Here is a 27,719-nt window from a genome sequence, read left to right on the forward strand (position 1 = left end):
CTCTCTCTCTCTCTCTCTCTCTCCTTTTCATATCCGGCACGTTTTGTTTTTCATCTTCGTCCTCTTCGTAGTCGTGGTTGTCGACCGTGGAAAATCGATTCTCTTCTACGCGAGCGAACCGCGCGCGTCACAATTTCGCGACGGATGCGAGAAATATTCCGTAATATACATCTCTAACTATGTACACGCGTGTCCCCGGCTCGACGTGTCCGCCTGAAATATGATCGCGACACGGTTTCACCGTTTCCAACGGGAAAGAAAGGAAACGTTGGATCCGAGTCGTTCAATTGAACAAACCACGCGTTTGCCGGTCGATTAATCCGTTTCGACTGTTTCGAAATCTAATGTGTGTTAAGCCATGAGTTATTCTCTTTCATCCTTTCGAATCTGCCGCTCGGAATCGTGAAAGTTAAAGAGAATGCTATTTCACTACATAATTCAGGTTTATCTTCGAATGGCAGCCCGATCGGTCCATCTTTCCTCCCCTCCCCCCCCCCCCGCTGATTCTTTTCAACAGATTCTGCTTCTTTCAACCGCTTCATCATAGAATCTGGTGGAAATGGTGGTTTACATTTGAGAAAAAAATTGCGGGTTGATGTATTTACGCGTGAGGATTGTAAGAGTAACGAGTTGTCGTGGCTTGTAGTTAGATTCATAAGCGTCGTTTTTTTTTTCTTTTTTTCTTTTTTTTTTTTTTTTTAAGTACGGATTGTTTCTTGTTCTGTAATTAGGATATCTGTTGAAGTGACGTTTTTTTAAAATGTTCTTCAAGATATGAACGGAACCTGAAAGGAACAAACTTTCAGACAGTTTTTTTTCGTCGTATTCGCTTATTAAATACGGTAAAATTAAATTTTTAAGAAACATCTGATTGAAAAATTAAAGGGCACGGATAAATTTATAAATGAATTTCAAAATAGAACAATAATTGCTAAAGTAAAGAATATATAGAATTTGAATTTCGTTCCTTGTTGGTTTCATCTTGTATTCCTGTTGTAATGGATTATTTTTTTACTCGTTTTCTAGAATTATTGATAACCAATGTATTCTGAAATTAGTATTACAATCATTGTTGATGCTTGACTTAACCAAAAAATGGCTCGATATATCAACAATTCTAGGAGCATCGTTTTGATACAGGCCCGTTTTATCTGACAATTAACTATGATTTGTTAGTTTTTTTTTTGCTCAGATTATATCGTGCGTCGAAGTAACGAATCCGTGGCTAAGATAAAACTATCTAAATTCTCTAAATATCTCTTTTTCCTCTTTTTAAATTTTTATTTAAAATATTTCCTTTTATGGATCCTATTTTTTACAAAAGTCGTTAAATCAAATTTTTTTTATTATTATTTTCTCTTTGGTCCATTGGAATAAAATAACTAGAATAATTTGAAAATTTCAAAGTTTGTCTTCTACCATTCGTGACCGCTCCGCACGTAGAATTTCTATTTCAGTGGAAATCCGAGTCCTTTTTGATGTTACACGTTGTTGCAGTACAACAATGTCGCGAAAGTACGTCTCCGATGACACACGCAATGCCCGCGATCGGTGTACGGTTTCTCTCAGTTCGACACGTTTCGAGTGCACTAGCCAGATTATTCCTGCAATCCGTTTCAACATTTCGTTGCATCGATGCCTGGTTTCGTTGGATGTAAATTTGTTATTATTGTATAAAATTAGTCATATATATCGTTTTCTAACCTCAATTGAAGACCGAATCGTTATTCTTAATTTGGAAAATAATCGTGATACAATAATGTTAGTCTTGTTAAATTGAAATTTAATTAATATTCGAACTGTACTTGGTTGAAATTATTCTTTTATACGAATTAATATGAATCGTAATATGAATTTCTTTTATACGAATTAACGAGCTTTCTTCGAAGCAACATTTTAAATTAAATTAGAAAGTACTTGTTAACATCGTTAACATCAAATTGAAATTCTGATTACTTTGAGTCTTTGTTTTTTGCAATAAGATTAACCGCTGATGAAAAATAGATGATTGGATAAATAGTTACGTAATCCGATATTTTTTCAGCGGAATTCGTTATCGTTATAAACAAGTATTAATTGTACGTATATAATAACGTTCTTCTAATGTACGCGTTTTTGTTCATGTGTCAAATTTTATTTCTCTTCCAAGATAGAATCACATTAAATATTCCTCGAAATTTAAATGTTTGCAATTTAGAAAGATTTTACTGTTCTCGTAAAACAGATCTTCGGATTGACAAGGAAACAGAATTGAATTTCTACAATAATAATTTGTCAAAGTTAATGACAAAAATTGATGTAAGTACTTTGTATCGCAGAAAATTATTCATATTTCCAAACTTTTTCGTATATCCATCACGACTTTCATCGATCCAAATATTTAATAATAGTCAAAGTGATTCGCACCTTGAAGCTGTACAAGAGAAAGATTTTCACGCTGTGAACACTGTCTCCAAGTAACCGTCCTGCGGTCCACGCAGAATACTCTTCCCTTCAATGTCTCTCTTCGAATCACTTCATCTCTGTCGGACAATAATTAAACATATCCGCACCCTCTGGCCGGCGCAGACGATTTCACCAAGTCTCTGTCCAGTATCTGCGATGAATATTCGTCACTGAGGAAGGACAGTAGTAGATCCTCTAGATCAGTCTCGTCGTTCAATTCCAACGATCCAGCCATCCAGGTAAGCTGTTCTGGGAACGATTCACAGAAAACGGAATACGCGACACAGGACTTTTTCTAGGGGCTGTCTTCCAAAGGGTACCAAGCAGCTGGACCTGCGACGGAGGGGTTGGCCCCCGCCGCGGATGGCATGTACTACCAGGCCCGACCTTGGAAAGGTAGGTACGCGCCGCATTGCGGTTGTTGTTGCTGTTGCATGCTCTGTTGGGCACCAGTCCTCGAGTACGAGCAATGCTGAAGACTCTGGCTGGACGTTATCACGTGGTTCACACCGACCACCGAATGATGAGGTACCGAAGAGGCCGCGTGATGGGAGCCGTGAGGGCTCGACGCCGCGGTCATGTGAGGGGCTGGACTCGCCAAGGCCGCGCTCGGCCCGCCACGACTGCCCTCGTTTCCGCCGCCGCTTCCGCACGGTTTCCCGTCTTTCACCAGCACCGGCACGGCCACCCGTCGCGGCGAACTGGCGCTCTGCAACAGAGAATGGTGTCGTCCCTAGCGTTAGAAACGCAGATACGTTCAAATGTGATATATATTTCGTGAAATGAAGGAACGATATGATTGATATGAAAAAATGATTAAGTATTTTTTTTTTTTTTTTTTAGAATTCACTCGAGCGACGGTAGAAAATAGCTAAGGTCGAGAAATGAAGAAGGGATTAAATTTCGCCTCGAATCTCTTGAACACGGTTCATCGAAGAGAGAAACGACAGCCTAGCCTATCCGATCCGCCGGTGTGTACACTCGATCCACACGTAGGTGCACACAGGCTGTGTACGACGAACCAGAGGAGAAGACGACGTCGTGGCTCGGCTTCTGTGTTCCAAGCAAACACGTGGGCTCGGTAGGCACAGGTACTTAACCCGTGCGATACTTCGTGATCAGCATTCGAGCGTACTCGTACTCTAGCAGCCGGAGACTCTCTCTCTCTCATTACGAATAAACAGTACCAGCTACCGTGGACCACAGCCGGGTTCCAGCCGGGGCTCTGCCGAGCCGCGTCAACATCGGGAACTGCTGTCCCTCGTCTCCCTGCGTTTCTATCCGGGGGGATTGAATACGACGAGCGGGACCCCACGGCATGCCAAACAGAAGCCGAAGCAAGCCGGCCGAGTACCTGCCGGGACGACCACTCAGCTGTATCAACATTCAGTACACGACATTCCTCTTCGATCTCCACGTCAGCGACGCTTTAATAATATGATCGCGGCCGCTCGGAAATAACGCCTATTTCGACTCACGGACTCATGCGGATCGTTCTTTTAAAAATCGGATGGAAAATTGCGAAAATGGAAATCTTTTGGATCATCTAAAAATGCTGGTTCGTTGATTACGTAGCTTAGTGTTAGATGTATCTTGAGAAGACCGTATATACATAAAGACTGTATTTCAAGTGGAAAGTAAATATCGAGTAGGAATTATTTTTTTTTAAAAAAAGATTGCTTAATATCGAGTGGAAGATACGATCCTCGGATGAACGCGTCGGAAGTTCAAGAATAAGAAGAGAATAAATGATTAAAATTCTAATAAAATATATTTCGAACGAGAGCTTCTATATATATTTACTCACATCCGTGGGCTACACGTTTTTTCCATTATTAGTTTCGTTTAGATTTAAACGGATTCACCCAGAAAAATTTATTTTAAAAAATAAATTCTAATTATATGATGATTGGGCGTCCGGAGGTTTACGTATGAAAGGAAACAATGGGGGTGGAGTATGTAACAACGATTCGATTCGAGTGGCCAACATGAACTTACGTGCACGTTACTGGCCGCGAACATAAGTGCAGGCATGCCGTGCACTTCACGCTGACAAAGTGACGATTACGCTAAACGCATGACGGTCGGCGCGCGCGTCACGCGTCACGCCACTTTAGCCACTTCAACACGCGTTAAGCGATTTCCGGCGAAAATGGCCGTGCTTAGGAACGGAGTAGTACGTGTTTATGAGCGGCGACCACTGCGCCATGCATAATGAGCCTCAATGTTGCCGTGATCGCGCGGCCGCGATTGAATTCTCGGGAACCATATTATGCGTCGATTTCCCTTTCCCCCTTCGAGGAACATCGTCCCCTTTTTAGCAGAGTATACATATTTCCTTCTACGGAAGCGATCGTTGTCACCGGTTGCTTTTTAGGTTAAGGACTCGACCGAGATTCTATTTTATATTTCTATCTTTAAGCGAGTGAAATAGTGTTCAATTTTATACCCCCTTTTATTTATTTTTCGTGTTAATATCAATCGTTATTCGGCGATTTAATCAGTATTGTAAAAAATTGATTGAAACTAATACTTTTTCCCATATAGGTAAGAAGCGAGGATGAAGAAGTTGAAGAAAGAAATTGACGAACAGCTAGCAAAGAATATTGTTTATAGACGATTGCTTTTTTTAAAAAAGATACCCTTTACCGGAATATTTAATTCCTTTAATATATCGCGAGGAGACGAGAAACGAGGGCAGGGATATTTGCAAAATAAATTGTACTTGAAACATCTACGTGGTCGCGGCCGATGTTCATTCCATGTATACAGCCGCATCGAATATCTAAATGTGCCGCTTGTGCGCGCCACTGACTTCCACGTGAATGCATCTCTCGTGGAAAAACACTCGTCATCGTCGGAACTGATATAATTAACTAAAAGCTGGGCTCTACCAGTGCCACAGCTTTTCCCCTTTTTCGCTCCTCCTCCTATCCCACCTACACCACTACCAAGTCCAGCCCGGCGGTCGTCTATGTCTCGTTCTTTACAGAAACCTCGGTCGAACAAAGAACCACAAGAAGAGATATTAAAAGATTTCTGCCGGGACCTCTCGTTTCCACGACGAATGGAATTCAATGGGTTTTGTAAACGAGGAAGTGGTTTTTAAATCTAATAACCGATGTTTTACCACGAGTGTAATTACATTAGACGGTCTCTCGATACTCGCCAAACAACTTTCGCGCCTTCTCTCTGCCAGAAAAATGCTAAAACCAGGCCACGAAGTTTTCATTGCACTCTTATTTTTTCAAGAAAAGAATAATTTAAATTTTTTATTCCTTAAAATTGTTACTGAGAATTAATGATAATAATAATTTATTATTTTCAAATAGATCTTATTACAACTTAATATTTGCTGTAAATTTAATTTTGAGTTTTTCTCACCGGTTATTTAAATGGAACAATATTCTATCATAAAACGACTGCGAACGATTTTCTATTTCTACATTCTGGACATAAAGATGTCGTAGGCATTCGATTAATCTCGATTGCAACTCGAAGTTACAATCCGCGGGTCGAAAGATCGACGGCTCGCGTCTCGAGGGGAGGGTTAATCGATATCAATAGTAGTAGTATTGGTAACCTCGATTCGCGTCCAGGTGTTGTGCATGACTGTACTCATGGCAAGATGGCGACCGGTCCTCGAGCACCCGTTTCCGCGCTCCCCTGCAGGATACCTCTCTTCCCCTCTCTTGTCGTTCTCTCTTTCTTCTTCTCACCCGCTCTCCCTGCCCGTCTTTTTCTTTCTCTTTCCTTTTCTCATGCTCGCTCGCTCGCGCTGCCACTTGAAATTTTTTTACCGCCGCGAGGGGAGGAAATGGAATAAAACGAAAGAAAGGGAAAAAAGAGGGAAAAAAAATTGGAGCTCTGCCTACCAACCCGTCGTCGTCGTCGACGACGTAGCTACCTTCACGTCGCATACCGTTTTAAATATAAAAACGATTAATTCTATTAGTTATTAACGATATCGTCACATTTTAATAAAAATTCATAAATTATTCCGAGTATAATTTAAAAATTCCAGATTCTTACGTTTTTAATACCAACTTTTCACAATGTCAGATAAATTTTACTATATCTTGTAAATAATTATTTGGGGAAGATTGTGTTCCGAAAGCAACAAAAATAAAAAGTTACCGAAATTCTTTTTATACGAAAGATCCGATTTCCATATTAAGAAAGCTATTTATACAATGTACTTGTTACATAAAACGTTAATGATATTGTTACGCCCGATGCATGTTACCATCTATGCACGTGATCCTGGCCACATAATTATACGTATCACCGAACAGATCAAGATAATACAATGAAAATACCGCGCGGGAAATAGAAAGGAACGGTAAACAAGTCATTGAATTGAAATTGAAACTATGATAATGGAGCAAAAGAGAAAGAAATAGTAAGTTACTAGTTATAAAAGAAGAAAAAGAAATGAATAAAAGTAGAATCTATAGGGATTAGGAAAAACTAACGAGTAAATTATGGGGCGGCTGCTCGTTCTGGCGTGGACGAATTGAGGGGAAAGGACGGTTCACAGATCGGGACACCGGATAACTTTCAACACCATTAATGTTCTATGGGTGTTTACAAGCTGCCGCTTGGCGGCGACAATGTCGACTCTATTTAGAAACAAAATCGATCGCGATCTAAATAACTACTTGTTATATGTTTAAAAATTGAAATCAATACAATTATACGTTTAAAATCGTGATAACTGTCAAAAGAAAATTGTAAGGTAATTTTAGAGATGAAATCGTGCAAGATCAAGAATTATACGAAGATTAAATATGAGATACTAAATAGTGAAAATAAATTTAATTAATTCCATGTAAAACAAGTGTTTGTTATTTAAACTGAATATCACAATGGATCAAAACATGAGAATAACTTTGATCCTCGTCACCTGGAAAGTGGTTTTATGCGAAAATCGTGCGACGTATGTGCTTGTTTCCATCGAAATTCGATGAAATGGTGAAGTCGATGCTGGCCGAAAAACACGCTATGAAAATCCGCTTACCTCGAAACGCCATTCCACGTGAAGTGTCGCTCACGTTGAACGTATTCTTTGCAAAAATATTTTCAACTCGTAAAAAACATAGCGGTATAGAGAGAAAAGAAAAAAGAAGATGCGATAACGAAGTAGCTAGATAGAAACGATTTGAAAACATTTCCGAGAAGCGTGTTGCACGTTTCATAGTCGTGCAAGAAATCCATTTTGAAGCGTAAGAAACTGACAGAGAGCAAATAATCGTCGGCATGTTGACACGAAAATGATTTTCAGCGCCGCTAAAACGACACGACATACCGATTCCCGCTAACTCGAATCGAACGATTTGCTGCTAATGCATGCCAGGACATCCGTGATCTCGCATACTCGTAACGGCCTGTAATGTATTCACCGGGACGAATCTGTGTGTATCGGTACGATCGCCGTCTTCTGACATCTCTTTTGAATGTTATTCTTTAGAAGGAAAGGGAACTTGGATGGAAGAGCGATTCGTATTCGTCAGTGCGTACAGCAAGATCGAGACAGGGCACGTTTCGAACTTGCAATTACGATATCTCGGCAATCTGGTGTGTCATTATTAAAGTTGATAAAAAAAAAAAGGGAAGAGAAAAAGAAAGAAAAGAGCTTGTTTGACGGGTTTCTATAGATACGAAATAATATTCGTACGCTTTCGAAATTCTTGTTCTCGACGCCATATTTAAAAAAATTGGAATTAAAATTTCACGTTTAACAATTTTCACACACATATATATGTATATAATTTCATCAAGTAATAAAGTTAATATAAACACAAATATTACATAATTATTATATAAATATTGAACATTTTAATTTTCTGATTTTTTTTTCCAAAACAGGTACTACTGAAATCAATGAATCGTGAGCTTGTCGAGACTTTTGTCGAATACGAATTTTGTCGTTCGTGAAAAAGTGAAAAACATTATAAAACAAGATATATAGGAAAAATGATGAAGAGAAGAAAACAAAAAATAGGAGATAAAAATAAAAATGATCCGGCAACAGTTAGTCGCAAAAACATCGTGGTAATTACATGTTTAACACTGACAATTTTACGTTTCATGGAGATCGGTATCCCTGCAAAAATTTCGACTGGAATAACGAAATGAATGCAGAATCGCTTCGAGCTGGTTGAGTGGACCACTCGAAACGAAATACGATGTGGATGCGAGGATCCGCGCCGCGTCCGGAATATTTTTCATTTAAAAGCATTTCATTTTGAAACGCTCGATATTTTGTCGTGTGTCTCGCCGTTTCGAAATCCCTCGGGAAATCCGATCTATCGAGGACGCGTATTATCATCACACGAGAGACAGTCGAACGACAGAATTTAATTTAATCCTTGCCTCCTCTCTTTCTCTGACTTTCTATACTTTTAGTATGTATGTTGCTATATTTTGCTTTGATATTATATTTTTTGATTTCTTCAAATATATTTAGATTTTTTATGTTTCTTTTTTTTAACAGGTAATTACCTGATTTTGAGCATTCTGTTCGGCCATCGCCTTCTCCTTCGCTTGCCTCTTGCACTTGTATCGGTGATTTTGAAACCATATTTTTACCTGTAATGTGAAAAAATAATTTTTCCTATTAGAATGAAATTATCATATTATAATAGGAATTACAAAAAGAAAGATAAGCAATATATTGTTTCTGATAGAATGATTTATGAACTACAATAATAAGCTAATAAATATTTTTTTTTAATTTTTTTCAAATTTATAAACAATTTAAGAGGAAAGAGAATTTGGATCGAATTATTATTAATATAATTATTATTATAAATTTAAACTTTTTCTAACTTTTTTTCCTTCCCTAGCATTAAAAGCGGGAGCATATTTTTGGTGCGTGAATTGTCGTCAGGTAGAAACTGAAATATTTTTTCAAAGGGACCAAGTCTTTTATCATGTGTGTACGTTTTAAGTAACAAAACTATTCGTAGTCCCCTTTAAATCTTTAATCCACAGTTATTATAAGTTTGTTATTCCTTCAAAAGAGATTTAACGTCTTGTTCACTTTGCTAGATATTTTAAAGAATAACTTCGTTGCACTTTGCTATTGATTCTTTATTAATAAATTTTATATTAATAATTCTTATTCTTATTTATTTAACAAACTATATTGTATATATTTAAAATGAAGAATAGAAAAAAAAATTTCTCTAGTTATTTGATTAAAATAAAAAATAAAATATTTTTTCTCTTAAAAACTCCATGAACTTTAATCCCACTTAAATCTTCAATTTCAGAATTATCAAATGGATCCTAAAATAGATTTCCCGCAATTGGATCATCAAGAAGTTTCACCGATGGGATTCCTTCTGTGTACGATGTCAAAAGGAAAAAACACCGCAGTTTTATGAAGTTCCGACCCAGGAGCAATCGTGCTACGCTCGAAACCGCTTTTACGGCAATTGAACGCGATTAGGGAAGCCGGCCGTGCGGACGGGATCGAAATCGGCATCTGCTTATGACAGCGGCGCGTTATAATCCGTATTGTGCATTATGCTGCGTTCACAGGGGCGCGTCCTGATCATCATGGTATTGTCGTTGAGTCGCGAAAACAATGCTCTCCGTTTCTGTCGGCCGATTTAATCCTTAACACGATCTTGCTAAGATAACGCCGTCAGTGTTAAACAGTACATTAGAACATTATTGAAGTATTACAACCATATGTTTTAAAAATCTAAAAATTTTAAATTGAATATTTTTTTTTGATTTGATAGATGCTTATATTAATAGAATAAATATTTTGTTTCATGAAAATGTTAATTAATAGGTAATTTTATACATTGAAAGCTATACTTTGAGAAAAATTGAATGAACTAATTTAACAGATCATTAAGTATTTAGTAGATCTTTGTGGATAAAGGATCAAGATCACCGAGTAAGTTATTTCTTGAAACATCAGTTAAGAATTAAATGTATTGACAGATTGGTAAATTATATCAAACAAATTACTATATTATAAATTAAATATTACTGAAAATCAGTATATTATTTTGTAATCTTTCTGTTAAAGGTACATTTATAATGGTGCAAATTGGAACGAGTGAATAAAATTCGGAATTCATGGAGGCAAGGAAAACAGTAGATTGAACAATTTTAAAAATGGGGACAAAGGGGCAAATTAGAGGCATGTGTGAAAGGTACGCCTAAGCCTGATTTTTATCGCATGAATCAAAGGCGAATCCGACCTATATGTTGCTTTGCCTGTAACCTCCTACTCGAGTGCCTGTAACCCGCTGCAATCCCCCTGTGTAGCCCCGTGTAACCCCCCATTGTCGAAGTTATGCGCACCGTAGAATGCAACGAAAGCACTTTAAGGGGCTCCGTGCAGTAGACCGTGTCTCAAGAGCCTGCCACCGTCTGTCTAATTCTTTGAATATTAGCGGGATCGGCCACCCTCGAAAATTCTTGTTCCCCTTCGAGGCAGTCCGCCGCCTCACGTGTGCGCCAGGAATACCGATCTATGGAGAACACAATTTTCCAATTGCCGTTTTATGAAGTGATTACCCAATACATTTCTAGGAATACTTGTATCTATTTGCTGATATACAATGATTCATGTTTTAATTTGTCATTGGTCCTTGAAATAAGTGTTATGGAAAAGAATCAAATATTGTGAGTATTGACTACCAATGTAATTATACATCTTATTAATTCCGTAACGTTAAGTGGTTTCTTATGTTCCTACAAAACCTTGTTTTATTTCATTCGATTGTTTTCTAATTAAAATTAATTATGTATTCGATTCTAATTTATATTATTAATAGCCAATACTACAGTCGGAAGATGGGAATGAAAATTATACCATTATATTTCCAAGAAATCTGGATATTATTTTTTTTTTTATTGAAATAATTTTCATCAATATATCGTATGTATGTAATATGAAATTTTATATATTTTAAATTCATTCATTTTAATTCAGCTCATTTTCAGGATCAAGTATCGCACATATAAATCGCTCATAATCATGGAAGGTGCTTAAAAACAAGAGGAAGAAAGAAAAGGAGCAAAGGTTGCGAAGAAAAGCGCTTTGTATCTGGCGAGTCCTTTCGCGCGACTTTCCGCGTATGTTTTGTGGTGCGACTGATGCGTAGGGCGGAGAGACCTTATCTAAAAGCCACGAAGAGGTACTAGACGAGGGAAGTACTCTCTCGCCGCTCCCGTTCGTTAATTCCTTTTCCACCGATAATCCACTCGTTGAAGCCGGTGGAGTTTCGGGTGTGCGGCGACTTCGAGAGGTCTACAAACAGCCTTGCTTGCCTCAACGCGTTCTTGCATTCTCTACTTTCACGTGTCACCCATTCCTTTTTGTCCTGAGCCTTCTTGCCCTCGCGAGCTGGACGATGCAATTGAAATATGAATGTATATACCTCGTTGCTGTTCTCGCGTTTGTTGTTTGGAATTTCTTTTTCATCTTTAGTTTCTAACCGCATAAAAAATTTACAAAAGTTTCAGAAAATTTAAGATGTTTAATAATTAATATTAAAAATAACTAAATAAGAGATTTCAAAAAGAAAAAAAGAATCTACGAAAAGAATCAAAAGATATGATATTCAAGTAAATTTTATTGAATATATATATATTTTATTGAATATATATATATATATATGAATTGTATCCAGATCGAAAATTTGAAGGCAGGAATGGCAAAAGATTCGACGAAATGAAGGCGGGATATGAACTGACAGAGAGAATTGTTATTTCAAGGGAATGGTCTGTCCGTCAGTCCGTTTGTCCGTCGCTCCCACAACGGTGCCGTGTGTAAACAGAGAAAGTTGAACGAGATAGGGATATAACTAGTATATATATTCGCAATCCATGGAAGAAAGAAATTCGTGACAAATACCGATTCTTGACGATAAAAGCGTATAACTTTACCATCTTTACCATAGAAATGGAAATATAAATAACTGATTGATATTTCCTTGTACGTAATTTTTATTTTTTGAGAATATTCAAAAACTTAGTATCTACATTTTACATATTTTCAATCCTGTTAAAATATTTCTTGTAAAAAATACTTGTAAAAAAAAAATGGACTATCAGATGATTAGATACGAAATATTAGAAAGAAATGAGAAACAGTTTGTTTATCTTCGATGGATAGAACGGTGCAAAAAGGCAGCAGGGCCCGTAGGGGTCCGGCCAAGGTTTGCTCAACACCAAGAAAAGGGGAGCTTAGCTTTAACTTCCGATTAACTCGTGGTTAACTCTCGTTCAGCCAGGTAAATGAAACGTTTCTCGTAACCATTCGAGCGAATCTGCGAATATCCTACGTTTTTTTTTTCTTTCTTTCTATATACATTGTAAAAATCTACCTAGTTTCTTTGAACTAATTGAAGGAAATAAGTTTTTTCACGGCTGATTTAAGATTAATCTGATATCGACTTCTAGAATTTTCTAGAATTAGTTATTGATAAATTTTTTTCTATTTCCAGATTACACATCACTTAACCTCAAAATTAACAAAGTTAAGATACGAATTTTCTCCGATGAATTTTTCTTCCTTTCATTCATCGTAGAAGTGAAGATCGGATCTATTAATCACAACTTTATTTCTTATTATATTTAAACATTGCATTGAGAATATTTATTGATCTTTAATCAACGATTATCCACCTGGACACACCGGCTCCGCCTATGCACATGCCATCTATCTCTTACTTTGACATTAATTAGTGTATCGAATAGCGATAAATTCAGAGAGCAGTTCATCAAAGCGGAGGACACGCGACATTTGGGAGGAACATCGAGTACCTGTTTGGCTTATGCTCGACAGAGGCCCGAGATCGTACATCCGTTCGAGCAGGGAGTATGCGGTTAAAGTGGACGATTGATCAAGTTAGCGTAACGTCATTACGTCGCGTACATTGAGGGTTCACGCAAAATCACCACCACCATCGTAAGCAACGGAGTATTGGGCGTTACCACCCTTCGTAGGCCCGCCAACTGTTTCCTCGGGCAATTTCACTCGACACCAACATTCGACGGATTATCCAATGGAAACCCCCATGTAGCCGCGGGCTGCAGGATAGTTCACGGATTGTTCCGATGTTGCTCGAAAGAAAGACTCGTGTAATTGACGAGAATTGCCACTCGAGGTGTTCTGAACCGTTTCTGAACGCATCCGTTTGCCTCGGGCTACATGGGTGATTTTCTTCTGATCTATTGTTGTTGGAAATGATCTTGGTATTTTCTTTCCTTCCTTTTAAAGTTGAATTGAAAAATTTGTAAAAATTATTCGTCTTTTGATTTTTTATTTTCGTTATTGAAGGAAAGAAAATTGTGTTGGAAAGGTGTTGAAAAAAATTAAAGAAGAAAATATTTTTTTATCCATTCTCTTTTTTATCAAGTGATGTGATGAAATATAAAAAGTGGAATTATTTTAGAATCTCGGATAAGCTTTCCCAATGGAATCCTCTACTAGGTTAACAATTATAATTATTTGCAGAAGGAGTTGGCGGCAAGCAAAAATCGCAGGAAAAAGGGATTTGCAAAGCTTGATTTTAAGTCAGAGACGTGTTTCCATCGCAAAGTGCAAGGAACCGCAACGATGAGCTTGCGAATACCAGGATCAAGCAACGTCAAATTATGATTAGGGCTGTTAATTGTCCCGTGTTGACCCTTCTGAGTGGTGGCCCGTGGGCAAACACGATTCCCGCCTCCCTTTTGTTGTTTTAACTCAATACCGTCGGCCGGGGATGACTTACCGATTACCAGTCGGGATGTCTGAAAACCTGGGGTCTTCGGCCCAGCAAATAGAAATGACTTTCCAGTTTCTCTTTAACGAGCCTCCCATTTAATTCGCTTTCTGTGTGAACAACTAATCATACGTTCTTCCTTTTCAACAATAAAAGAGGTATAGAGTGAATAATATCACTTTCAAATCTTCAATATTTTAAAAATATACAAGAATAATTACAAGAAGGACGAATTTATATTTATTTCAAAAATTGTAGGGGCAATCGATCGGAATCAGGAATTTCAACAAAGTGCAAGAGTAAGATTAAAATTCAACAAGTTTTCCGTTCAATGCGTGCCGCACACTCTTTATGTTGTAAAACGATTGAAAGCAAAAGTTTTGAAGAAAATGCGGGAATGATTTGATCTTGATCGCACTTTTCCACCCTCTAATTTCTTCGTCGTTTCACGGCAGGGATGATCCAATAGCCGGGGACGCGAATGTTTGCGGTTCAAAATGTATGCACCCTCGCGTCCCGAAATTGCAGTGGGATTACAAAAGAACGGGTCCGCGCGTTCTACAGGGCGTAGCATAAAAAGAAATTGGTGGCGTATTACGCGACCGGCACGTTCGAGTGTATTTACAATACACTCGTAAATCTGCTTCTTCGTCGCGATAATTGATGCAAACACGTTGAAAAACTCATGAGACGGTAGTTGTATCGTATAGATCCGTGTTGGGAGAACAATTGTTGCCGATTATTTTCAAACAGCCAAAGAGGCTGCTTAAAGGAGCTCGCTGAATCGTTTCCGTTGCAATCAATGCACCATTTATACGAAGTTTCATTATAGCATGAAAATGGAACGTAGGTAAGTAGAAATACACGGTAGCCATATAGGTAACCTCTGATTCATTAATATCTTCGTTAATACCTTACAATGCAATTTCCCTCGAGTTTGAAACTTTTTCAGAGACACTTTTGAGATGGAACACGGTGTTCCTCTAAGTATATATATATATATAAAAAGTTCAAAGAATCTATCAAAGAATTTATCAATCCATTATCATTTTCAATCTCGTCGAACGTCGAATTTCGATGTCAACCAATACGCTCTCTTCATTGGATCTTCAATCTTTAGTTAATTCAATTATTCTTCATCGAAAATCAATTGGATCAATTATTCAAGGTCACTTATTAACGTTAACATCATATTTCCTCCTTTTATCATGTTTCAATATATATCGAATAACTTGGATATTTAATTTCATTTTCTCGAGTTGTCGATGCAGCTTGAAGATCGTCTTCGATCGACTACTTTTGCAGTGACCTGTAGATTTCACGGAAAGACGAGGAAAAAGAGAGGAATGCAATTACGCCGGCCACATACTGCCTGTGTGCGTGGCGGTGATGCGGTATGACGCGGGGGCGGCCGCAAAAGCCGACGACATATTCATGCGTGCGTTATTATGCGAGGGAGCTGTGAGTGCACTCGAGAGATACGCGCACGCGTTCCACGACGTCCAATTAACCGCACGCATTTCGACACCAAAGGAATTTCACGCGCGAAACGCGCGCGTGCCCGCGCGAATCTTCCGAGATAACCTCAAATTCACATTTGACCACGACGAAGAATACACAAAACGAAGCAGAACATCTATGACAATAATAATTTAAATGAGAAATGTTCACCTCCAAATCGATTATCCACGTCGCTGAAGCGCATCATCGTATTTATTAAAGTGTAAATGTACGTATATAGAAGAATTTAACATCGTCACGTATAGATCGTAACTTACTAACGTCGAATAATTTTTGATGGAGCATTTCGATCGGTTCTTCTCTTGTTAAAGGAGAATGCGATATTGTTGTTACAGCGACCTTAGCCTGCATATTCGTGGCCATCGAAAATGTTCCTGGCGAGAAAAATTTCATGGGTGACACTTTTCCACGAGCGTTTCGTCGCGTCGACGATCCGTTTCCCGTCTTTGGGACATGGCTGCCCCTCTCTCTCTCTCTCTCTCTCTCTCTCTCTCTCTCTCTCTCTCTCTTTCCCTATCGTCGCATCATCCCCTGTCTCTTTGGCACGGGACACACAGATGCGTCCCTCCATTTTGCGCTCGCATTGTTACTCCAAGTGCAGTCTCCCCATTGTTACAATGGTTGGCCACTCCTGGCATTGTTGCCGGTATTGTTATTATTATCGCTACTGTTACCGGTTGCGGCCGACCGGCGAATGGAGAAGAGGAGAGCCAGCTGCTTCGTCGAGTGCCGCATTAGAGGCAAATTACACTCCCTCTGGTCCGCCTCCTCTCTCTCTCTCTCTCTCTCTCTCTCTCTCTGTCCTCCGAGTCGGTTGTCTCACTTCTTCTCAGTTACGTTCTGGATTTTAGTCCCTTTTTTAAGCTCAAAATTTCGATCGGTATCGAATTCGAACGAGAGATACCGATCGAACGGTGTCGATCTCTCTTGGAAAATTTCCAAAACAATGGTATCGTCTTTTGGCTTTTTAAAATTGATTTTTAAAAATAAATTATCAGAATAAATTAACAGATGTTTTTTTTTTTTTGTAGGAAATATATCACTCGAGATAATAGATAACGATAATAACGATTCAACAATTGAGATGACGTGGATTTTTGAGATCGAACGTCTCGATTTTTAAAAACTATTCGCAATATCCAATAATCAAGGAGAATCAAGAAGACAGAGGGGGCCAAGGAACGGAACGAGAGAAAACCGACGATCAATCGNAACAATTGAGATGACGTGGATTTTTGATGAACGTCACATTCAATGACGTTTCTCGTCTCGAACGTCTCGATTTTTAAAAACTATTCGCAATATCCAATAATCAAGGAGAATCAAGAAGACAGAGGGGGCCAAGGAACGGAACGAGAGAAAACCGACGATCAATCGGGATGCATAATTAATCGGTCGCTACGTGGACGAATTAAACGAGCAATTCGGAGTACGAAATTGATCGCAACAATTTAATCGCGAGAGGCCGCGCGCAACGGGTCTCCGCAAATTATGCCCGGTGAGTTACAACGAGTTTAAAGCTCGTTAAAACGCAAAAGACCGACCGGTGCAAGAGAGAGAAGTTAATTAGAAGGAATTAAAAAAAAAAAAAAAAAGAGAGAAAAAGGAGAGAAAGAACGGAAAGAGAAAAACGTAACGGAAAGAGAGAGAGAGAGAGGAAAAAAAAAAGAAAAAGAAAAAAAGTACCTATATCAAGGGGAATTTAGACGACCTGCGCCGTGCGGTTGGTGAGCATGGCGGAAAAGGGAGACATTAATTAAAGTGCAAAAACGCGGGGCAAGCCTGATCAAAAGTTAAATAATTAATAGAAACCCTGAAGTTCAGGCGAGATCGCGGATTAAATGAAAAATCACCGAAGTGAGGAATTCGCGGGCCTCGGGAATCGGGTAGACGAAACAACCAAGCCGCCCGCCTTCCATTGTTTCCCGTCAAACAATCACGATTGACGTTTATTGTTAACGCCAGCCAGATCGTCCACTGACTCCTTCTACTTCGCTTTCCAACGATTTCCAAAAACTCGAAATCTATCGACCAGAGTGAGACACTTTGCAAATATATTGAAATTTTGGCTGATAAATGTTCTGAAACTTATCTTATTATAATTTTTTATTTTAGATAAATCATCATCATGTTGATAAGAAGAAAACTTTATAAAATAAAAGAATCCAATTCAGGAAGATTTATTTGAAAGAAAAAAATAGTAAGTATATTGGAAACAAATTTAATAAGTTAAATTTATAAAATGAATATAAAAATTTAAATAGAAATATTTTTTTTTTTCCTTCCTTTCGAAATTTTGATCATTTTTGAAAAATTATATTTACCGTTCGTTAGAAAAAAGTAAGAAATTCGAAAGGAAAAGCAGTTTTGCAAATATTGTTCCATCTTCCAACAACCCTTCCGTTGTGTATTATCGGACCAGAAAGGTATATTAGATGGTTGTATATGCACGTTCAAAGGGTAGATCCGGGCATCAAGTTAAAGCTCGCTATAAATTTGCCCGTCCATCGAGGAATCCTTTAATACTGTTTACGGATGGCTCACGCGTATAAGGTACATATTATCCTTAGCCCTTATTTAAATCCCTTATCATGCGATACAGAAGTCGATCGACACGATTTAGATTTAATTTCAAAAAATTGAATTTAATTCGATTCATTCTCCAATTTTAAATAACAACGAAACGCCCGGATGTTGCGTCGAGATTTTTTAAACAAAGAAGATCTCTTCTCCTCCTAGTAATAAACATCATCCGAGACAAGAAAGAAAGGCGAGGGTAGAAGGAAGAGGGGGAGAGATTCGAGAACGGCGAACCGCGACAACCGTGGAGCCTCGCAATTCAACCACCGGAGATAATCGTAATAATGGGTTTGCCTACCACCGAATCTACCCTCTTCGACTTTATACAGCAGCCTTGAGAGGAGGAGCGCTGAAGAGGACTGCGCGAGTTCAATGTCGTGCAAACACACGTGATGGTTCGACGTGATGCTATCTCTACAAAATGATCGACAGGATTTCCTCCAGATCCCTTGCCACGCACTTGCTGCAACCTCATTACCTCTTTGTGCCTCTTCTCATTGGATTTCCATTGGATTTAGCGTTCAACATTTTTCGATCATCATTATACTTGGATAAATCGTGATCCCAAAAAGATGTCGTGGTACCAATAATACCAAGATAAGTTATACCAAGATAATACCAAGATAAAGTTATATATTGTGTTGGCTTGTGAAATTCTAAATTAAACGATTGACATTGACGAAACGTTTTTTTCGTAGGGAAAAATGTCGAAAAATCGAGAAAATCGTTATTATTTTATCCTTCGATTGAAATCTGCTTGAAGGAAACGAAAATGTGGAAAGAAAACAATGGAAAGCAACAAGAAGAGAATGATCGAAGAGGATTCCCGTAGGGATCCATCATCGAGCCGAACGAGCAGAAAGAAATCGGTGCTTCGATCGAGTGCTCGTCTCGTTACTCGAAACGGGGTCGATTTTGCGTGACGTTCTCCCGGAAACGGTCGATGCGCCACTTTGGCCCGTCGATCGGGCAAACGACAAGCGGAAAATTCTTTTTTCTCTCCTTTCTCTCCTTACTTCCTCCTCCTCCTCCTCCTCCTCCTTCTTTTTTTCTTTTTTTCTTCTTTTTTTTTTCGGCATCTCTCGATCCTTTGCAAGCTCTCGAAAGTGTGCTCGCGTCGAACTCGAGGCTCGAGTATCTTGGAGAGCGCGGATCGGTATATATATATATATATATATATATATATATATATATCTCCTTCCCCCGTTCGTTCGTTACGTCGTTCGACTCGTTAATTCAGTATCGATTCTCGATCACGTCCCAAAGAATTTTCCTCGAGGATCGTCGAATCCGCAATAGCCTTTTCTCGCGATGAAAAATCTCCGTCTGTCTTTCTCATTTAACTCGATTACCTCGATCGTAACCCCGTAATGTTTTCGCGGATCCTCGCTGCCTTTGAAAAGCCGTTCGAGTTTGGCTTTTAAAATTATCTTGCCTCGCGAAAGATGGATTTATTCATTTTCAAGTTGATCGAACTTTCCAGCCTTTTTTTCCAACATTTTTCAACATTCCGTCGCGGATTTTTATATTTCTCTTCCTCGTGCTTCTCGGTTAACAAAACATCCGTATACTCGAAAAAAAGGATTTCACAAATAAAACTCGTGATATGAAACTTCCTCCTCGATGTAATTCACGAAATTTTGATACGAAATTGTTCGTTTGATTCCAAAAGAAGCAGGTAAAAGGATTTCACAAATAAAACTCGTAATGTGAAACTTCCTCCTCGATGTAATTCACGAAATTTTGATACGAAATTGTTCGTTTGATAAAAGAAGCAAGTAATTATTAAAAATATTGTTAACCCTTTGCTCTCCAACAGTGACTCTCGGTCACCACTGGGATTGTTGCAGTAATTGAACGACAATATTTATTTACGTTTGATTTTTTAAGAATATCGCTTCCTTATCTTATGAGTAATTATCTTATGAGACCACCGAACGCACCGAACGCCATCTGAATCTGAAGTTGCTTCAGATTCGACCGAGCGAACAGGAGTGCAAAGAGTTATTAATTTTGTTTCAGTGGGACGTAAGCCGAGTTTGAGTGATTCTTCAAAAAAAAAAAAAAAGCGATATACGAAAGATCCTGCGTAATTCTTCTTCTCTCGAAAAATTATCGTCGAGCATTTCGTCAAAGGGAGGAAGAGAAAAGGAGAAAAAGAAGTCGAACGAGAAGGAACAATAGGCAATTACCAATAATATTCAAAGGAATCTTTTGCCCAGTGCAAAAATGCTTCTTACCACCACGCTCGTGCAACGCGACCATGCTCCACTTCCTCCGACCTTTCCTCGCGCGATATCGCTTTCGTGGCCGCGCGAGGGCACGTAAGATTCACACAGCTCTCGCATAATGATTCGTTAGTCTCCCCGTGCAGCCATCGTGGGCTACCTACAGAGCACGACTTCGTACGTAGACTTCGAGTGGCCGGTAAGTGGATGGTACCGCAGGGTGGCGGGTCGCACACATACACACATACACCATACATATATATATATACCACATGCATATACCGGCAGCTCGTTTGGTCTCTATTTGTCCCCAGAAGTTCAAGAGTCCGCTGCATATATATATATATACATATATGCGTGTGCATACGTATATATATATATATATATATATATATATATATATGTGTGTGTGTATCTATATGTATATAAAACGATCAACTTCGCATTTCATCTTTCTCTTTCTCTCTATCCATCCATCTATCTTTCGCCATCTCTCCTTCAAATATCTCTTTCCGCGTCCCGTTTCCGAGGCTGGCCTTCATGGCCGGCATTCACGGCTCGGGCGAGATCCGAGTACCATCGACTCTGAAACTCGTTATCGAAACTTGTGCGCGCGCGAGCGCGCAACACCGAGCCTCGCCCCTGGCGAAACCACGGGAAAATCCGCGGCTGATTGCAATCAGCCCTCTTTGCGGACTTCCGCGCTCCATTCCGCATAGACTTATATAGTGACGGACTGTAAGAGGGGAGGGGGAGGGTGGAGGGAGATCCCGACGACTTCCGGTTTAGGGAGAACCGGAGCTCGAGCTCGCCGCCTTCGCCGTTTAACACACAAGGTTTTGGATTTTAGGTGGTGTCGCCTTTCTGTCGCTTTTTCCACCGTTCGTTTCGAATTCTTGTTCGAACCAACGGGGTTTTCTTTAATCAGCGTCTTGGCTGATCGATTGGAGAATTGGAGGGGGCGTTATTGAAGAGGAAATCGAGAAAGAAATGATGATGATAATAAGGTAACGATGATGATAAGATTACTTTGAGGAAAAGGAAGAAAGGGATGAAGAGAAGGGAATTTCTAAGAATTGTAGTTGGAATGGAATGATATTTTTCATATTTGACCAACTTTTGTTAACTTTTATCGAAGGTATGTTAACGAAGTATGTTAATGATAAATTAAATTTACGAATGATAAATTTATTTGTTGTATGATCTTTATGAATTGTAGATCGAATTGTAGATCGCCTTTCTACGCTTTTTCCACCGAATTTTTCGAACCAATTTTTCTTTTTTCTTAATCAGCGTCTTGGAAATCGAGAAAGTTGGCTGAGCGATTGGAGAATTGGAGGATTATTGAAGAGGAAATCGAGATGCGAAAGAAGTGATGATGATAAGAATATTTTGAGAAAAAGGAAGAAAGGTATGTTGTCGAAGATATGTTATATTAACAATTACGAATGATAAATTGGTTTGTCGTATGATCTTTATGAATTGTAGATCGAATTGAGCGCGTATGATGGATGGAGAGAGCGGTTTGTGAGCCGAGAGACGCGCGGTAGACGAAACGACAAACTAAACGAGGGGACGAGCGACCAGGATGCAACCAATGAGCTGCGCAACAATTATTTATTGTTGCCAGACTGCCACATCGTGCCGAGCAGACCTGTCTGCCCAATGAAGATTGCTCGTTAAAATTTGATTCTGACCAGACCGCTTTAAATGATCACCGCCAAAACGATTCTCTCTCGAATTGTCTAAAACAACTTAACGTGTGTACGAAGCATTAGAATAGAAGGAATAGATAATACGAAATATTTTAAAATAATAAATTCTATCAACGTATAAGGATTTATAAATTTTTTAATTTAAAGCAATTTATCTCCACAGAATTTCAAGAAATACGGCTACGTCGTATTATTAATAATGGCCGATAGAGAGCCGGCAACAAGGGAAAAATTTCGGGTTCCAAAAACAATATTTACATGTCGTCCAGCCGGAACGCACTCTTCGACTGACGATTCTACCTGCTCGAATTCCATCTCTCCTGCTTTGAACAAACACACCTCTTTGAGGACTATTTTCGACGCATTGCCATCGTCCTCTACGATTTGCTTAACACTTTCACCACTAGAGTTGCGAGAACGTGTTAAACGGTACAACTTTAACACGTTTCAACGTCAATCAAAAAATCTGAACCCAATATCCGCTTTCCTCAAAATTAATAACCAATGAAACACGATATTTCGTATACCTGGCAAAACAAAATGGCAATTATACTATTAGAAGAAAGAAAGAAAATGACACTGTATATATATTCAGCATTTTTAACCTGACATCAACTAACACTTCGATCTAACAGTTGGATATTAATATCGAAAATTTTTCAAGCATATATATATACATATTCAGCATTTTTAACCTGAGATCAACTAACAGTTCGATCTAACAATTGGATATTAATATCGAAGATTTTTCAAGCATATGTATATATATTCAGCATTTTTAACCTAAGATCGACTAATAGTTCGATCTAACTAAAGTTGGATATATATATATATATATATATATATATTCAGCATTTTTAACCTAAGATCGACTAATAGTTCGATCTAACTAAAGGTGGATATTAATATCGAAGATTTTTCAAGCATATATATAACACTATATATATATTCAGTATTTTTAACTTTGAGATCAAGTAACAGTTCGATTTAGCAGTTGGATATTAATATGGAAGATTTTTCAAGCATATATATATATTCAACATTTTTAACCTAAGAGATTAACTAACAGTTCGATCTAACAGTTGGATTATTTCAATATTAATATTAATTAATTCAATATTATATAATAATTAATATATAATAATTCAATATTAATATTGAAGATTTTTCAAGCATATATATATATTCAGCATTTTTAACCTAAGATCGACTAACAATTCGATCTAACAGTTGGATATTAATATATATATATTTAGCATTTTTAACTTGAGATCAACTAACAATTCGATCTAACAGTTGGATATTAATATATATATATATATATATATATATANAACTAAAGTTGGATATTAATATCGAAGATTTTTCAAGCATATATATAACACTATATATATATTCAGTATTTTTAACTTTGAGATCAACTAACAGTTCGATCTAACAGTTGGATATTAATATATATACATATTTAGCATTTTTAACCTGAGATCAACTAACAGTTCGATCTAACTAAAGTTGGATATTAATATCGAAGATTTTTCAAGCATATATATAACACTATATATATATTCAGTATTTTTAACTTTGAGATCAAGTAACAGTTCGATCTAGCAGTTGGATATTAAAATGGAAGATTTTTCAAGCATTTAAAAGTTGATTCGGTAATCGAACGTCTATTCGTCGGCAGTCGCCTCGGCATTTCCGGCTAACAACTCCGACGCAACCAACGCCCCTGAGGTCGATCGATCCGATTGGCCGAGAGACGTAGATACACCCACGCGTACACCCACCACCTGCTCCCTGCAATTAATCTCCTCTCAGAAATTAATCCTCATCGTGTACGTGTGCAGAGGATGTAAGCGTGCGCGCACGATTTCAAGCATCGTATTCTGTAGCAAAAATAGTTGGACCGAGTTGATCGAGAGATCGAGAGAACGGCGTCGTTTGCCGTTCCAATTAGCCGTGTTAAAATGACGATTTATTTAATATTTAGGATATTTAAGAACGAGAATTTGAATTTTCTTTTTTCTTTTTTTTTTTTAGATCAAACATGATATACCATTTTTAATTGTGAGAGAGAAGAGGATTCAGGATTCACTTTCAACGTCCTTTCTTTAGAAATCATCTCTGCCTAACCTTTTAATTCAAGAAATAATGAAAAAACAATTTCTACAAGAAATTCTCTTCAACAAATCGGTGAGTATGCCCATACGAAAATTCAGTAACGAGATAAATAAATATCCGGGGGGATCTGCAAGGGTATCAACAACAAGGAGATTAATCAAGAGGATGAATCATTTGACACGTACCTGAGTGGGCGTAAGGTGAATCAGAGCGGCTAGGTGTTCCCGTTCAGGCGCGCTCAGGTATTTCTGCTGCTTGAACCGCCTCTCGAGCTCGTGAACCTGCTGCTGAGTGAACAGAACGCGACGCTTTCGCCTCTGCGGAAGGTGGGGAAATTGCATCGCGCCGACGCCCATGCCAACACCGACGCCGACGCCGACGCCCACTCCCATGCCCGACGACTTAGTCACGTCGCCCATTGACTGGCCCACCGAGCAGCCGGCCATGTTGGTCCCGGCACCAGCCGCCGCGGCTCCCATTAGCCGCGAGACTACAACACAATAATTCAGAAGAAATATCAATCGGCAATAAAATTTGCTACGTTACATATTTACAAATAATTATATATATATATATATATCAACTCATCATAATTCTTGGGCCTGATATATAACACTCTATTCTCTTTTCCTCTCTTCAAAGAGAAATCAAAATATCTCTCCAACTTTTACTTTCCTATTGGAAGAAAAAACTCTTCTTCCACTTATCTTTCTCCAAATATTTCCAGCATACAGCTTACGACTTTCTCGACACGTATCTCCTACCGCCATAGAGGCATAGCGATGCGCATTCTTGCGTGTTCAATTACCGGGGAACGTTCAACTTTCCTACGTCTATACTCGATGTACTCGAGGGACGGTCCGAGAGATAATTTATCCGGTTGGAATTTGCGGAGGATCGCGAAGAGGAGAGGAGAAACACGCGAGGCGTGCCCGCGAGAGAAGCAAGGGGAGGAGGGGAGAGAGAGAGAGAGAGAGAGAGAGAGAGAGAGAGAGAGAGAGAGAGAGAGAGTCGTGCCTCTGAATTCGAGCTACTGAAACCCAACGAGCAGTCCATCCCTTGTCAGTTGGCGAAGGGCTGTCAAGAACGGACACGTCCGATCGGGACAAAAGCAGCGATTTATCCCGGCAAAGTGCTACGTCATCGAGCACGGGAGGTCCGACGATGAAGTCCCGAATTATTATTATGTCTGTGAGAACGTATTCTCATCCTGTCGGACAGTGAAGAGAAAGAAATACCACTTGAGACATATCAAAACGAATTTGTTTAGCGCCCACTTTCTTCTGGAAAAATCGAAATTCAGGAAAATGGAATTTTTGGAGATAATTAATAAAACACGAGGAAGTTGTTACATGTATTATAACATGTTGCTTAGTTTAGTGCAAGTTGTATCTAAATTTCTTTTTTTCAGGTTTATGTGCCGAGACTTGAGAAAATTTCGTAGATTTGGACGAGGCGAGAGTGTAAAACTTTCTCGATTTAAGATTTCGAAATTAGAAATTCAAAAGAGTGGATAGAAAATGGTGAAAATTATTGCGAGTATTATCAATAGCAGATTCTTCAAAATGAGAGATATTAAACTGAAAACATCACAATGGGACATTGTTAAGTTTCTAGTAATGTACGAAACAATATATCTCGATAAAGTTGCGAGACTATCATCAGTGAGAGGTCGAGGCAGAGCCAGGACAATAGAAACTCGACGAAGAATGACTGGATCAACGTTTCAATGAAACTTCTGGCGAACGAATGGAGTTAGATCCGTAACTCACTCCGTGAGAATATCATTAAGCAAATTGACGTTTTATACCTGGAGTAGATACTAAAAATCGAATTTCATATTAGAAAGAATCGTGAACGACCGGTTTTCTACGCATCAATCGACTGGATAATTATGCGGTATCATGGACAGATGATAGACAAACAAAAATCTTATTCTCCATTGTTAACAAGTTTAAATAAATCAATAACAAATTTAAAACGAATAGGATGTATCTGAAACAACAGCATTTTTAAAGATAATGGATTTGATTATATTGATTATGCTTTACTTGTGTTCACTTGTTCAGAGGATAAACAAGATTTAATCTCAAAGATGATTCAAAGATGGACAAAGCTTGCATACTTGCTTAATGACAAGGAGTAAAATAAAAATGTTGATGCGAGGAAGTCCATGCTTCTTTACGTTTTAACAATTCTTGATCACAAGGAAAAAATCTTAGAAGAAATTTATAATAGCAGTCTATTATCAGTATTTTTGTATTCTGAGAATGGACAATAAACTTTCTATCCTATTTTGTTTCTTGATTATCAGTAACAAAGTCTGATGGCAGATTCTATCACCAAACGCGATATCAAAGAATTAAATTTCAAAAGTAATTCGTAAATAAATCCTATTCTATGTTATTTTTTCGAATCCATTCTCATTCTAAATCTTCTTCTTTACAGATTCTCTGGATAAAAATTGGGAAAAATTGAATTTGAAAACGTTCTGCACGTTGAGTTAAGATACCCTCGCGCGACGAGGGTCGTTCAAGCTTATTTGTTTAACTAAAATCTCCGGTAGTGTCCGGTAGCCACGCGTTTCGGGGGGCCAAGGATCGATACGTTCTCTAGCGGCTAGCAGAGTGGCGCGTGCGGCCGACAGAAATCCAAGGAGACGAGCGTATGTTGACACAAGTCCGAAGGACACGAGCTTTGTTAGCCGACAATCTTCTTCACCGGCCTCTGAAACGCGAGAAGCCTCGAGGACTATCTACGAGTGCGCCTGTCGTTCTATGCAGATTCGATTTATCCAGTAAATGAATGTTTAGAATAGTGGAAAGTTAAAACATGATCTAGGCAAACTGCGTGCAAGTAATCTGTCTTTGAAACTTATTTTTCAAAGGTTATCGAAAGAGTGGAAGGAGGGAATAAATTTGGAACAAGAAGAACACTTTTTTCACAAGTCATCAAATATATATAATCGTCGTAATAAAAATGATCAATTTTTATTATTATAAAAATTCTTCTAGATATCTCTATTAAGCATCTAACGAATTTGGTATCCAACTTTTAGAAAGATTTAAAGACGAAAAGTTTATTTGGTCACTAGTAATTATTATATATTGTTATCTATGTAACAAATTTTTAATTTCGGTATTCAATCAAATTTACAATCGTGTAGATACATTGAAGAATACGCGACGGAAGAATTCATGAGTCCGTGTGTTACGAAGCGACGCGATGGAAGAACAGGCTGTTGTGTACTTTGAAATACGAATCCGATACCTCATCGATGGCTAAATGGACGTAAGTGCGAGCTAGTAATAACAAAAGTAGACACGAGGCTAATAAAAGCGGGACAGACGTGCCTCGTCGATGGCGAA

The 27,719-nt window shown here is 38.4% G+C and overlaps 1 protein-coding gene across 1 annotated transcript in view; it reads right to left on the reverse strand.

Moving 5' to 3' along the window:
- The window catches only part of LOC122714707 (homeobox protein Nkx-2.4-like), a 29,572-nt gene continuing 1,853 nt past the window's right edge, over nt 1–27,719 (reverse strand). Inside the window, exons 2-4 of the mRNA XM_043936303.1 lie at nt 24,537–24,841; nt 8,950–9,036; nt 1–3,154 (exon numbers count right to left, since the gene is read on the reverse strand). Of these exons, the coding sequence (XP_043792238.1) occupies nt 2,819–3,154; nt 8,950–9,036; nt 24,537–24,841 (728 nt within the window). The 3' untranslated portion in view covers nt 1–2,818. The remainder of the gene's footprint in view (nt 3,155–8,949; nt 9,037–24,536; nt 24,842–27,719) is intronic.

Source organism: Apis laboriosa, unplaced genomic scaffold (genome assembly GCF_014066325.1).
Source record: "Apis laboriosa isolate Shangri-la unplaced genomic scaffold, ASM1406632v1 scaffold34_cov151, whole genome shotgun sequence".
In the NCBI taxonomy this organism is placed as follows: domain Eukaryota; kingdom Metazoa; phylum Arthropoda; class Insecta; order Hymenoptera; family Apidae; genus Apis; species Apis laboriosa.